Source organism: Amblyomma americanum, chromosome 2, assembly GCF_052857255.1.
Source record: "Amblyomma americanum isolate KBUSLIRL-KWMA chromosome 2, ASM5285725v1, whole genome shotgun sequence".
In the NCBI taxonomy this organism is placed as follows: domain Eukaryota; kingdom Metazoa; phylum Arthropoda; class Arachnida; order Ixodida; family Ixodidae; genus Amblyomma; species Amblyomma americanum.
In genome coordinates, this window is record NC_135498.1 from 167880850 (window position 1) to 167896253 (window position 15404).

The following is a 15404-nucleotide window of genomic DNA, read 5'->3' on the forward strand; positions in this document are numbered from 1 at the left end:
CAAATTTCATCTAAATCGACCCATATATAAGAAAAGAATTGGCTGTGGTTTAGCTCTGGTTAACCCTAGTTGAATTGCAAAAGCTTTGTTTCCTCGGCACGTCGTCTACGCAGTGTCTCATTCCAATGCTCTCGAGAACTCAAACCGGTCTCTTCCATATTTGAAGGGTCACTTCGGGACGTGGCACACTTCTTCTAGCCGCATCTTTGTTACGACGTCGTGCGGCGCGTTCTTCTGGCGTCTCTTGAGCGCGTTGTCTCTTCCTCGCTTCGTTCTTTTGTTGTTATGTCTCTTTCGCGTTCTCCATAACAACTACAATACACTGAGGCAAAGCACATATATATATATATATACCCCTGCGAGGCGACACATCCTCTCCCTCGACCCCAGCGGAGCACATCTGGTGGAGCGAGCACCAACGGCGGTAGCGTCGACGGCGGCGCCATCTGTTGGAACGCAACGGCGGCTCAAGGTTGTTCGTCTGCCACGGCATACGGCTGAAGTGCGCACGAGCCGAAATGGCTCGCTGGCTGGCGTAGTGTTGCTTTTGCAACAAAAAAGCTCTAAGCCATGTGCCACTGCCCTGTGATGGCAGGTGCTGCCACCAATGAGGCTTGCGAGACCCAGGTCGCTCTTCCCGAGCAACTTCAAGGTCACGGAAAAGAGCTTCACCCAGACAAACACCGGCGAAATCTCGGTTTGGGGGTTTAGTGCTGGCGCACTAAAAGTATGCTTCCCTGCAAGAGAGCTTGCCCGTAAAAGAAAGCTTCCTCACACATTTGCGCAAAGGCACAGGGAAGCTTTCTTGTGAATCTGGAGGTGGCATGCTTGCTTGCCTGCACGTAGTGCAGATCTGTGAAGCCAGATCTTGGTGTTGTGTGCGCATGTGCTCCATGTTGCCTGCGGTGGACGAAACGGTGTATAGGCGGAGAGTGCACCAACTCTTTGACCTCAGGCTTAAATCTGATGCAGATGCTCAGCCGACACAGCATTGCAACACACGTTTTCGTGGCGCACAGATCTGACAAAGCCATATAGTAGCGCCATGTGCGTGCCGCCAGCGACTAACGGAAGGAGTCTGTGCGCACCTGCTGGTAGAGGTGGTGTTAGCCATGCTGCGGAAGGAATTAAATAAGGGACAAGGAGAAAGAAAACTATGATCACGGGATTTCAGTCTGCACCATGTGGTTAGCCAGCTGAACACTTTAGGAGCACTCATGATGGGTGTAAAGCACCAGAAAAAGAACACAAATGGCTTTCGTGGTGGTAGAGGGAGTTTGAGAAAGACTGGAGAAAGAGAAGCCTAGGCGGATGCCTATTTCAATTCGGATGATGGGAGCTCGTTCCATGCGGTCCCTGTTGAGCTCACTTTGTCCATAGTGCAGTAAATCTTTTTGCTATTATCTTCTCAAAGGCAAGGTGATTTTATTCATTGTTTTCATGTGTCATATATATATATATATATATATATATATATATATATATATATATATATATTTGACTTTCTTAACATGCATTTGAGCATGCCTTGCTTGGCTGTTGTGATTCTTGTGCTGCAGATCTGACAGTGGTTCGAGTCCACTGGCTTCTTCATCCCACGTCCGCCGGAGTCCCTGCAGTCCATCGAGTGCAGCTACATTGTCAGAGGGCTCTTTTCCCTCCAGCCGACGAAGCTCAGGTATGCGGTGCCTTCACTCACAGTGGCTTTGACTGCAAGCACGAACGGCAAAGCTTTTGTTACATAGTCTCACCATTGTTCACTGCATTACAGTAGACTCCCGTAGAAATTCTTGGATCTGATGAACAATTCGGAATGGTTCCTATGTTTCTGTACACTGAATACAGTCGAGCCCACATATAATGGCCCCACTTAAAACGAACTTTTGCTTATGACGAATGAGACCTGCGAGACCATCAAAATATACATTGTTTCAATGGCACAAAATCACATGTATAACGAACGTCATTAAGCCCTGCTGCTCGGTTACAGCAAACGGACGGCGTAAGCCTGGCGCCGCAATGCCAGACAACCTGCCTCCGACCCCTTTGTGCGCCCGGCACGCGGTATATTTTCCAAAGCCTCATCGCAGGCGAACTGCCCGCCTTGTTTCGTGCCGCTCTCAAGCGAGCTGCCCTTTCCCCGCCGACACGCCTTCCAAGATCGCCCTCCCGCCCCTCCTTGCAACTCCGCTCCCCTCTACTCATTCTTGCAAATCCTTGCGTGACCTCCGCGATCAACTGTGCTGCCGCCGATTACGGAGACCACGCTTCGTGAAGCAGGCCTTCCGTGGGAGCCAAGAGGTGGCTGCACTGACGCTCACGGATGCCCCTCATTGGTCTCTCCACTGGCGCTGTGCATCTGCATGTTTAGCTTGATTGACTTGATTGCTGCCTGTGTGCACTGCACGTCTACCCCATCGCGCATTTTTGTCACTCTTGTTGCAGTGCGGACGTTTCGTTGGTTTCGTTCAAATCTCGGGGCCTTGGTTGTAATTCGAGATGGCGGACAAGAACACCATGTCCATTTTCATTGTATTCAGCTGTAGACATGATGAAAGCGGCCTGGGCAGAGGTGACTGCCACTGGCGAGCGGAACTGCTTCCGCAAGGCTGGCTTCGTCGAATGTCTGATGCCCAGCCTGATGCTTCGGAAGATGACCAGCCCGGCAGCGATTTGTGGTAGCGCTTCGACGACTCTGACATAGGGGTGATGACATTGGTTGGAATGATTTTATTTCTGTCGATGATGACGCCGACACTGCGGAACCATGCACGGACGAGGGCATCGTTTCCGAAGTGCGGGACGACAGTGACACGGAGGAATCAGATGAGGATGAAACTTCAGAGCCAGCACCCATAAGCGCGCCTGTAGCAATGGGCTACATAAAAAGCCTCAGACATGGTTCTGCTTTAAATAAACTGGAAACCTCCCTCATCGGATCTGCACTGCAAAAACAAATGTCCATCACAGACTTTTTCGCAAAGAAAAAATTTTGTTTTTTGACAAGCAACTGTCTTTAAAGCTGTGGTCCACTCACTACGAACTTTGGGATATAACGAATGGGCACCACGTGATGCTGATATTCGTTATAAGCGGGCTCGACTGTATATAAAAAAAATGTCCATGTTAGATGAACTTTCACAGTTACCACGGACCTAAGTGGTGGCATACAAAGGTACCTAGGGAATGTCTGGGGAGCAGTATGAAGCCAGTTATGAAAGAAAGAGTGCTTTACTGCAAGAAACCACGCACCACAGGAAAGCTACCCCACACCTTTGTGCAGAGGTGTGGAAAAGCTTCTTTGGGGGTTGCAGGGCGGGTTACTTTCATGGACTTCCTGCAGGGACGAAGTGGCAATGGCATACAGCTGTTAAGACAAAGGTCGCAGCACTGAATCCCAAACGCGGCGGCCTCATTTTGGTGCACACGAAATGCCGAAACTCTTGGGTGCAGTGTAAAGTCGGTGCATATTAAAAGAACCTCATGTACCCGAAATTAATTCGGAGCTACCAACCACATCTCTCATGGCCATATGCAGGTTTGAGATGTTAAATCTCGCGCACCATGCGATACCAAATTTTTATGGGGTTTAACGTTCCAAAGCGACTGAGGGGGGATGTCGTAGTGGAGGACTCTAGGTAGTTACGGCTACTTGGAGTTCTTTAACATGCATTGACATCACACAGTACATGAGCCTCTAGGATTTCACCTCCATCGAAATGCGACCCCACAGCCGGGATCAAACCCACATATATCAAGCCAGCAGCCGAGAACCTCTGAACCACCACGGCAGCCCATCTTCAAAAGGAGTCTATTGCAGTTGTGGGACCTTTGTGCATCATGCTTGAGTTTTTGGCTGTGTAATGATAATACCCTATATACTGTGTAAGGGCTGCACCCCCAACTTGGCAGCTATATACTCATGTAAGGGCCATACCCCCAACTTGGCAGCTGGTACTTCTGAAAAAAAAAAAAAAAAAGTCAGCCTAAAGAATTGCTTCATGTGTGCATAATTTTGCCCACATCGTACATTACTCTGGGAGCTGATAGACAGTAATTGCCTGCGACACTCGTTACGGCCATGCACGCGTCGTCCCGTGTGCTTAACGCTGCCTGGAACCGTGAACGCATGGTGCCGCGGCGCTGCTAACTCGTCTCGCATGCTTGGCGTTTGCCCCAGAAAATGTTCATCATCATCAGCAGCCTGACTATGCCCACTGCAGGACAAAGGCCTCTCCAATATCTTTCCAATTAACCCTGTCCTGTACCAGCTGTGGTCACCCTATCCCCACAAGCTTCTTAATTAATCCCATCTGCACACTCATCTGCACCCCCTCCCTTCCCCCCAATCCCTCTGGCAGGAGCTCTCCTCAAAAGATAAACAAGGAGTGATATCACAGCTCTGTCCATCCGTTATCAACAAACACACACGGTCAGATGCGTTCATGCTGCGGGTGTTTAGTATCATTCAATTTGACGCGATCTGATTTTTTTTTGGTAGCCGGCAGCACCGGCCAATTGCGGCGAGATTACACGAACAGTCTGAATACCGGCACTGAAGGTAAGGTGTGCGTTTTTTCACGGGAGATTAAAAAAACACACAGGATGGCTACGAGTGTGTAATGCGAATGTGCAAGCCTTAGCTTGGAGCACACAGCATCTTGCCGCTCTGCCAAGTTCGCAGAGCCCCCTTCAATCCCTCTGGCAGGAGCTCTCCTCAAAAGATAAACGAGGAGTGATGTTATCGGCAAACAGCATCTTCGAAAGTCTGCGCTTCGGATGGTGCAAAAACAGAGGAACCCGCCAAAAAAAGCTAAACGCTAAAAAAATTAATTCTCTATGACAAGGGGGGGGGGGGGATATCTCACTGATACTTCAACCATATTTTTACAAAAATCACACTGGTAAGCTGTAAATACCCTGGCCATGGATTGCAGTTCTGATAACCCTATAACCCTATTTCCAGAGATGTGGCACTCAGGCACCAGCTGTCATTGGGGAACCTATCGGGATAGATGTGTTTCTTACACGGAAGCACCTTCTTCCATTCTGTAAACTGTTGGTGACTTGTCCGTTTTACCTGTGTGTGTTGCAGAGACCCACCTGGCCTCTCCCTCATTTTCATCACAACGGCCAAAGGCCAAGGAGCGGGCTACCAAGGTGAGTGCCATACTCTGTGGTTCCTGCCTGTGCTACTGTGGCAGAGAAAAAAAAGAGAACACTGATTCATGTACTATCAGACGAGTGCAGGCATGGGGCTAACAACTTTGATACAGTAGCCGACCAATTTTTCGGACTGTAATAATTCGGACTTGCACAATATTTTGGACGTTGCTGAGGAACCGTCGGGCACCTCATTGGAATTTCTACATTTTCACCACTGATATTTCACGCTCTGTGGAGTCCAAAAGTTTGGTTTTTGCAGGCTGCAGGATGCTCGTGCACCCCGCAGGCACATAGAGCACATCAGTATCGCGCTCCTCGAAAGCATTCTTGGCAGCTTGAGTTTTATGGATGGGCGCTTGGTCCAGTATCATTAAACGCCGCACGTCATCAACGTTTAGGCCCCAGATTCTTGACAGCCACTCCTGCATCTTTTCCGATGTCATCCAGCCATTTCTTGTGGCGGTGAGACGAACATTTGCTACGAGTGAAAGAAAAAAAAAAAGTCAACGTTTTTATAGAATGAACTTAGCAACATTGTGTCGCCCCATTAGCAACATTGTGTCGCCCCATTGAAAAAAAAACAAAACATTCTCCCCTGGTATGCGAAGGCTCGCGAAGACCCTGGCTGGAATTTTCCCGGTTTGTTCCTTGAAAATAATGCCGGGAGCTTGTGGCCGGTGGCACGTGCGGCTAGGCAAACCTTGAAGCCTTGTCAGGCACATCCAGTGTTAGCGATCCGTATGATGCTTTCACCGACCACGTTGTTTGTCCTGTTGGCTGGGCTGTCTATTCGGACCATCGTCTGGTTCATATTGGCAACGTTGTACAATTTGTAGTCGTTGCGCTGTCGCAGGGAGTTTTCAGCAGACCGTAAGGCACTTGCTGCCTCCGAAAACTCTTCGAGCATCTTCTGGCTCTCATTCGTAGAACGGCGCATTGACACGCCGAACCGCTGCTTCCATCGACTTATGTAATGGCTGGAAGCTACGAAGTTTCCCAACTGCATGTTTTTGGCTGTTCTGACAGCCTCTTCAGAGAGAAGCCGGTTTCTAACGCCATGTCCGGCCGCTCTTTCCTACTCGAAGGGCGCAGCATCGTCCACGCATTCACTGAAAACTGGGGCGCCGTTACTCAGCTTTTTGCGAAGGTTTGCTCTCCTGTAGTTTTGCTGAAGCAACTTCTCGAAATTACTGTCCCATTCCCGTATTCGTTTGCGGTCGAGCTTGAAATGTCGAGACATTTGGTGCATGTTTCTTCTGTTTTCCCGATGCCATTGTACGACCTCAACTTTCTTCGCCTCTGTGTACGAATGCATCGGCATCGCGAACTTCACAACGCCAAAAGAAGACTGCAAATGGCTTGAAAAGAAGGATTGGATTTGATTAGCTTCTTGGACTGGATGGGGCAGATCAATGTTGCTTAGGTGCGGCGCGTGATAAGGGCGCGGGCGGGGACAGGGGGCGCTTTCCCGGAACGGCGCGGAAATATGAAATTGACTATAAAGTTAGGGGGGCCGTTGCATGGGGGGGGGGATTATTTGGAATTTTACGGTAGTTTCGGTTTCTCGAATCCAAGATGGCAGCCATTAAAAGTGGTTGTGCCCTGCACACAACCAATTTTATATAGCGGAACAGTTGCACTATATATACTCCGACAGCAAGGGGCACCCATCCGGGGACAGTTGTGTACCGAATTTGGTAGGCAAATAAAACCCTGTGGGTTGTGGTATAGAAATAAAACTGTAATTAAACAATAGGTAAATATTGTATACATGCAATTACTAATTGAAGCGTTACCATACGCACCGCAAGCCAAATTCTAGGCCCACCTTAACCCCCAAACGAAGCAAATTCCATTTGGGACTATCTTGAGGGGGTGTAACTTGACAACGGGTAGGCGTGCATCGTAATTTCTTTGATAGATGGCGCTAGGCGTCGATCGCTCCTCTAGATAGAAAAGTTGTTACTTTTCCGAACTGCTCAGGGTTTTCTTCACTGGCCTCGCTAGACGCGGAAAGACTTTCATTTTACGCGCGATACTTCAATGTCTTCCAGACGGCAGCGACCGTTTTTAAGGCCGGTTTTTCGCAGAAAGATCGTTTCCTTGAAGTTCATGGGTGTTTCGGACTGTTCGATTATTCGGACCATTTTCCGGGTCCCGCCATGTCTGCAGCTGTAGTAACCTCAAGGTTAATAATGAGAATAGGAGTAGCCTTCAGGCAAGGAGAAAGCTGCAACTGGTGAAGACTATTTGCTAGCTGGTAGACGGTAAATAGTATCTGGTTGGAGGTGCAGTAAATTTGTGGAATGACCCCAAAAAACAACTGAAAGCCATTCGCATCATGGTAATTCTATTTGGTAAAGACACAGACAATAATGATCTGCTTTTTAGATAAAAACAGTGGCAACTGTGCTTTTTCAGTTCTGTCGGGTGGTTTACTGCGTGCGTGTTGTCGGGAACATCAGACTGCTCCAAAATGGTAAAGGCCTTCACGGCCTCTTTCACAGTGCACAGCAGTACCAGTGGAGCCTCACAAGCAGTGTCGTCACATGTGAGGTGGTTCCATCGCACAAACTTCGAATAGCATGGGGCGAGCGTGTAGTTTTGGCACACTGGAAGAGCTGCAATGATGGCAGTAAAGAAAATGCATGCCAGAACGGCTAGACACAAAAAGAAAACTCCAGTGATGCACAGATCAGTGGCCAAAGCGATGCGCATCTGTGCTAAGCTGGCTTGCCGATATGCGACCAAGAGCCGGTGTTGCCATGGGCTGGCACTAAGCTCAGATGCAAAACAGAAACCACGAACCTGGACTTGTATGTTTACAGGCCCTCCAATTGGCGTTGCAGCTACCTTTTTGCATCAGTCAGATGTTCATGGGCAGCACTGCAACATGAAATTCAGGCTTGACGAGTGATAATTGGATGCTCATTTGCTGTTCTGCTCATATCTCGTAGCGCCTCGTTGGGAGCCAGTCCGAATTAATTGGTGTGAGCAGAATCATCGAAATTAATGAGTATCCGACGTGGGCATCGACTATAACCTCGCCAGCGTCCAAATTACTCAGATTTCTGAAAAAAAAAAAACAAGTGCAATTTACAATGTTTTTTAATATTCTTTTTGCAAAGTGAAGTGAGAACTCTGCTCATGTGCAAGGTGCAGACAACTGCCAATTTTATGTTGACTGCACATGCAACTTATGCAGCAGCAACAGTTCACATAAAGAATACAGTTGCTGCTGCATAAGTTGCATCTGCAGTCAGCATAAAATCGGCAGTTGTCTGCATCTTGCACACGAGCAGAGTTAACACTGAACTGAGCTTTCTATAGCCTGCCTTTGCTTTACAAGCTTGTAGTCAGTGATCTTGTTTTTGCATCATGCAGCTCAGCACTGGGCATGTGTGCACATTTTTGTAGAAACAGCTGATGTGTTTTCTCATGTGCTTTCGCCCTGTGCAGTATGAGGCATACATGCCCCTATGCGAAGTGCAGCAGGCCTTGAAGAAAGGGGAAGTCGTGGAGGTGAGAGCCTTGACCTTCATCTCTGTATGCCATCTTTAAAAGTGCAGTCACCATAATAGTAGTAGTAGTTGTACACTACAGTTTGCTCGGAGTGGTAATGCATGCTGTGGCAAATCATTGCCGTGTTGCTACTTTTTTTTGTCTGCCCATTCGTATTGTTGGACTCCGTGCTAACACGTTGTGGTGGCTTGTGTGTGTGTTTGGTACATGTGTGCTACATGAAGCTAAGGTTATGACGGCAGTGTGCTTACTTTCATGCTCGTTCGGCGACGATGTTCAGTGCGATTCTATGTCTCGCCTTGGTTTTTATACTACTAAGCACCACTTTCTCTCTCTGCAATAAACTGCCATTTTGGTGCACTTGTCATAAGTCTGCAGCCGCAACTGAAGTGCAGACACTTCATACCGAAACTCTGGTGTGCACTGAAGGACTGCACCCAGTGCGGGAACATCAGTCATGTGTTTTTCTTCTCCCTCGCAGGGGGTGCTGCGCATCAACCCGCGGAACTACGAGGACTCCTTTATCAGTGCGCCGGTAATCCTCGGTAGTCCTATTTCGCTGGCTCCTTCCTCTTTCCCCTCTCTCCCTTTTTTTCTCACTCTCTCTCATCTTAACCTCTTGGCCTCTCACTAACATCTGTGCTGGTGGTGGTGGTGCTGTAACTGCAGCCCTGGCCAAGTTGCTTATTCTCAAGCAAAAGAGGCTTAACAACACAAGGAAATCCTGAAGGAACAGTGTGTTGGAGGATAGCATAATCTTTTCTTAGAGATAGGATTTACAGTGGAAAAGAGTAAGGGGGACGCGGCAAATAAAATGAGCCAATTTGGTTGAGATTCTCAATTTCTCAATTTTTTTTCATGATCCTCAGGTCTTCAACTGTCTCCCAGAAAAAATTATAGTAAAATGTGCAGTGCAAATTTAGAGAAGGATTGTGTTTTACATGTGGTTATAGAAAATCTTGATTAAATCGTGCTTGTGATTGCCCTTGCCACAGTGTGATATACATAGGTGGGGACACAGTAGCCTGCACCATGTACAGATAAAGTCGCCTAGTTCTTTTAGGCACCATGAGTTCTTTTCGCTCAGCAGCCTGCTTTCGCATATTATTGAAGAAGCCTGTTGCATATGCTAGAACTGGCGTGTTGATGCCAAAGCAATAACTCGTATGTGGCATTCGTTCGTTTGTTCACTTGATCGTTGGCATGTTCTTTCATTGCCGCTTCTTATGTCTGTCACTGCACGCCCGGTCAAATGCCATCATTATAAAAGAAACACAAAACAAACTCCAGGAAAAATGCACCAGGCAGTAGCATCCAGTTCCTATGGCAACAAGATAGGCGAGGTTGCACCACTCGGCCGCTGCAAGATGTGATCACAGGCTCGGTCTGGAGGTGGATGAGTGGTACTTTTTCTGGCCACTGGCATCCAGTGAATTTCGTGTCCTGGTGCATCGCAGATTCCTAGGCTTTCCATGTGAATTACCACCACCTTGGCATCACTATGAAGAGCAGTGCCTCTGATAGCCACAATGCTGCAGTCCTCCGAGTAAAAACAACAAAAGTAACTAGGGGATCAAAAAACGGTAAAAGTAGCACTGCGATTAGCTGCTTCAGTCTCGTAATAACCAGAGAGGGCCGCCACTGGCTGAGGTGCACATGCATCTGTAGCACTTGACACGTGTGCATCGAGTTGTGGCGGGATGAGTGTGTCGTCTGCTGTGGTCCCTAGAAATGTCTGAATCAGCACAGTGTTTGGAGTCTTCGGCGTGTGCAATGGGCAAACACGGCAAGATTGCACTCAAGCGGCTTCTTCTTGCTTTGTTGCTTCGGTGACAGTAATGATCGAGGCAATCTTTGCCGCCATGCTATCGAACCGATGTGCCCAGGAGAGAGATTTTAGTTTGTCTTTGCGACAGATGTAGCAAAATAAACTTGAGGGTTGATTTTCTCAGCTTTCACATTTTCTGCTGTTGCTATCACTCATTCATTCCTCGTTTCGTTATGAATGACAGCAGTGATTATTAGTCTTTTTTTGCACATTAGTCCTCAGATATTGAGTGCAATTAAGTCCTCAGTTTTTCTGAATATGTAAGAAATTAATTTCTGCATTTCGGTAAGAAATGGTTTCGTGTAAATGTGCATTCTAGAGTCCAGCTTATGTTTTTTTATTTCTATTGGTAGTAGGTATCTAAAATAAATCTAATAGCTTTATTGCACAGAACAGGTCTTCATGAACGTGCTGAAATCAGCAACTTGTGCATTTTCTCTTCAATTGTTCAATAACTCAAGGATGACATAATCAGAGGGTGTTAATTGTTATTACTCAGCAACTTAACAGCTGGTGCAAAATAAATGTTGCTCTGAAATCTGTATAAGAAGTTTCATACCTGTACGGAATTTTGTGGCATTTCATACATAAATATTGAAAATAGTTTAACTGCCGCGTCCCCCCTTAACTGAACACAGAGCCAATGAACAACCTTGTTGCAATGAAGCCTTAAGTCTTCCAGCCTAAAAACTCGTCAGTTCGTGGCATTTGTCTCTGGTGGAAAATCACTTGTAGTGTTTTTTTCTGCACGCGAGTCTGCACTGGGAGTTGAAGTGCCGGCAGTAGGATTACATTGGCTGCTGTACCTGTCAATTTTCCTGGTACTAGGAGTAAATGTCAGGCACTTCCGCTGACGTGGTGCACAGGTCAGATTGATTGGCACCTAGTTCGAATTCAGCAGGCAAAACCTGTGGGCACCACACCATATGCTCACTGCTCGGTGTTAACCCATATATGCCTAACTTCTTAAGTATAGGACACTGCTTTCTTGCACAGTAAATCTAAAAGTTTATTGTGTAAGAGCTTGTGCCCGCTAGCTTTGGTTCAAGAAGGTCTTAACTTTTCCTTTGCAAAGGTTTTGTTCTGTGTGTTCAGAAAGATATGCCAGTTTTCTCAGATGCCATTTTTTGGAATTCAAACCCATCAACTACGCTCTAATTCCGCAAGAAAAACATGTCATTTTTGCACATTGTTACAAGGAAAGCATAGTGCGAGATGAGGAGTGAGATTTTAATGTCAATGTCGAATGTTTGAAGATTCACTGCACGTAACAGGTAGCGAATTAGCCTGGTATTCTACTTTGTACGACAGCTCAGTCTGTGTTGAGTAAATATTTCCACCAATAAAAGGGTGTTTATTAATTGTGAACTGAAATAAACAATTTATAGCGAAAAATGTTTGTTTGTTTGTTTATTTATTTATTTATTTATTTGTTCAAGTTTCTGAAGTTTCCGCATATATGGGTTAAACTCCTTTTGAGAACATCTGCCATTGGGTGTACCCTAACACAAGGAGTCAAACTGCCGGCACAGATACCCACTGTAACTAAGTGACAACCCAAGTGTTGTTAGTATTTTGCACTTAAAACAATTCTCATATCCGTTCTCATTTTATATGTAGAAGTTGTGTGTTTGCACACTTGCAAAGTTTGCAGCACAGTCACTTTGCTGAGAGTTTGCACCATAGCTGTGCTCAGGGCTGCGGTTTTTTCCTTTCATTCTTTTGCTTTCCTGCTTTTCTGTGGCCTGTCATGCTGTTGTTTCATGCTTGGCCTTCACTGTGTGCTGCACAGCATGCAATGTGCTTCGTTTTGAATGTCCGCCTTTTTTTTTTTTTTTGGCACCAGTGTTTGTTCACACTACAGGGCAAGAATTGTGCGACTGTGGTAATTGCCTTAAGTATTTAGGGGAACCCTCAAAGTGGTGTAAATTTCAATCGAAGGAGTAATCGCTCATTAGCATTTACCCGTGCACTGCCATCTAGCTGCAAAGGAAAGCTTCAGGGTGGGGCAAGTACATTCGCCTGCATTGCGTGAAGCTGTCAAACCTCGTTAAAGAGAACCGTTAAAAAATATTTAGATATTTTTTGATTCGGCCGATGTTAGTAATATGAAATTTCATCAAAAATGTGCACAAGGGCAGCACATTTAGTCAGAGAAGGGATGGCAACTTGGGTGGAGTTTACTGCATAGCAGGGAAGAGACTTGTTTTTCAGGCGCCAAAAGCCAGTCAGGTTGTCATCCCCTCAAAGCAGCGCCAGCACTTTGTGGTGGCAGATCAGATATCAGCTTGGGTGGCTTCTGTGCACAATAGTAATGCCACTCAGAAAGTGGCATGCCAGGATGAAACCAGTCTCGATTTTACCACCTCTGTCACAGCCTGTGTGAACGCATAAAGGTTACTACACCTCTCTGTGCCACTGCTTCCGGAGCACCATCGATGGGTGCGATACACACGAAAATGTATGAAAATGGTGGAACATTTGACGGTTGACGTTCAAGCATGGTGCTGCTGCTGCTTTTATGCGCCTGATGGCATTTCGTGACTAGCAAGATGGGCGCTGCTCAAGCGGCGTTTTGAATTATGGGCGAAGAACTCTACAACACGCTTGGTCACCTGCTTCGCTGTCTGTTCCTAAGCAATGCAAAGTGGAAGAACCACCGTCAGATGGCACCGCTGTACGTACTTCTCTCATGCGCATTGGGGTGACTTTTTTTTTTTTATTTAGGGAACAGTTCGTGTCATTGTGGTTTTAGGCTTAGCCACGTGTACACCATCTTGAGGCATGGGAGAGTGAAACTTTGGCAAAGGATTTGGACCAGTAAGCAGCATTTGCACAGCCCACAATGCTCCGTTTTCTACCAGTCCTTTGCGGGCAATATGTAAGCAGAGGTTGCTCTTTGGCTGTGCATATTTTTTTTATCACTTGCTTCATTGTTGCACTGCAAAGCAGCTGTAGATATGCACTGGCGTTTGCGACAATGATCTGGGAAGTGGGGGTGGCAGTGCTCAGAGCAGATGAACGATAAGGGAGCGGATGACCTTTACCTGGGGCTGAACAGTGGAGATAGTTGAAGGAAGCCCCAGTTTGAAATCAGTTGTGGTGGTTCATATTGCATATGGTAACCGCCTCAGTCACAAGTGTTATGAGACTGACCGTGGGAGCATCTAGTGCTTCCCACATCTGGTAGCAACCGTGGATAGCCATGGCTGTGTTTATCAGTAACCGTGTTGAGTCAGCAGGTGACTGGCCACCGGTCAATGAGTGTAACGGATCTTGAAAAAGTTTTCACTGCTAATGGTGGCATTGGACGCATAGCGGTAAAAGTGGGGAACAGGCAGAACAAAATGTGTCTGCCTCGTCCTCACATTTGTGCCTGAGAAATTTGGAGCTTAATTTTTTTTTGCAAATTTTTTTTTTTGCAATAAACAGTTGAGTATGCTTCATCCTGTACGAGTCTTTCATGTCCATATATTTTTGTTGACGAGACCAAAATGGCAATTCAAGTAAACAGGATATTCAAATGAGGCGATTTGAAATCAACCAGAGTCCACTGTGTTCCATTCAAGCGTCAACGTACACTACATACAGCGAGTTTATGAAATGTAGCGGCTTGTGTTGCGAATGCACTTTTAGTAAATCAAAACATGAAAGTGGAATAAGTAAAGCGACAGTGAGCAGAGACATCCGGCCAGGCCCGCACTCCGGCATTGCCATAGAAGCCAAAGCCCATGTTTTGGAGGCCTAAAAGGAGTGCAGTCTCTCACCATTCGAAAGCAGCGCAGATTTAAAGCTCATTCTTTATGTAATGGGTGATTTGAGATGAAATGGTGGCCCTGTTTGCTACTTTTGGGCAATGAAAATGTGGGGCGGTGCAGCAGTGGCTTCAGATCCACTTTGAAGCAAGTCACTCTCTGTTGTAGGGCATCGCTGTGGTTATGACTTCATTCTCGCAAGTGCTGGGGGCATGGGTAGAAGCATTGAAACATGGTTTCAGTGTTTTCACAGTGTATGCACTGTGAAGCAAGATGTTTGTAGTATCCACTGCAGATGTCTAACTCATAATTCAGTAATGTGTTCTGCATCTACCTTCCCATTTTGACATTAATCTTTATGCACGTGCAATGGTAGCGCATGCAACACTCTACTGTACTTCACGATTTGGTTTAGTTTGCTGCTCATCTTTGGCACAGCGCTACCATTTTTTACAATTTGTGCACCGAAAATCACTTACCTGAATTAGTGCAATTTAAACCTTAACCACAAAGGGCTTTTTGGATATCGTGTCTGCACTACTGTTACCGGCGTCGCCAGGGGCGAATTTGTGATGCTCTTATCAAGGCAACATACGGAGACGCAGAGATCTGGCAGTTCCGGGTCTCGTTGTTCACACCGGGAATGCTTTGCAGATGGGGAGCAATAGCCACCAATGACATAATAAAGCACATTGGCAGTGACTTCCGGATTAACCCGCACTTGTGTGTTAGTCACTGGCACAGTCCGCTATTGCGAAGGTGGAAGCACCACTGCTCCCCCTATGCCAGCTGGGCCCCCTTGAGGCCGCAGTAGGTTCTCATCATCGGCTGACTGGGCTTATCGTACTGTTTTATACAAAGCAATCAACGCTACAAAGGCTGCAGGAGTAGGGCACTCGCAAAACCATATTACTCTGCCACATATCATTCTTCTCGAAGACTTGATGAGTGCTTGGACAAAAGAGCAATATAAAACGAAGGTATAGCATTGGGAATCACGGTTGAAGCTGTTACGCAATCTGTGTTCACATGAACTACCGTAAAAACCGGACTATAGGTCGGGCTGGAATATAGGTCGACCCCATAACTAACCAATTCTAAAAATGAAAAAAAAAATTTTTACAATAGAAAAA

At 46.5% G+C, this 15404-nt stretch overlaps 1 protein-coding gene across 1 annotated transcript in view; it reads left to right on the plus strand.

Annotated features, from left to right (window-relative positions):
* Positions 1-15404, plus strand: part of LOC144121970 (uncharacterized) — a 109699-nt gene that overhangs the window by 21211 nt on the left and 73084 nt on the right. The window contains exons 4-7 of the mRNA XM_077655437.1: positions 1560-1678; positions 5096-5160; positions 8626-8688; positions 9170-9223. Of these exons, the coding sequence (XP_077511563.1) occupies positions 1560-1678; positions 5096-5160; positions 8626-8688; positions 9170-9223 (301 nt within the window). The remainder of the gene's footprint in view (positions 1-1559; positions 1679-5095; positions 5161-8625; positions 8689-9169; positions 9224-15404) is intronic.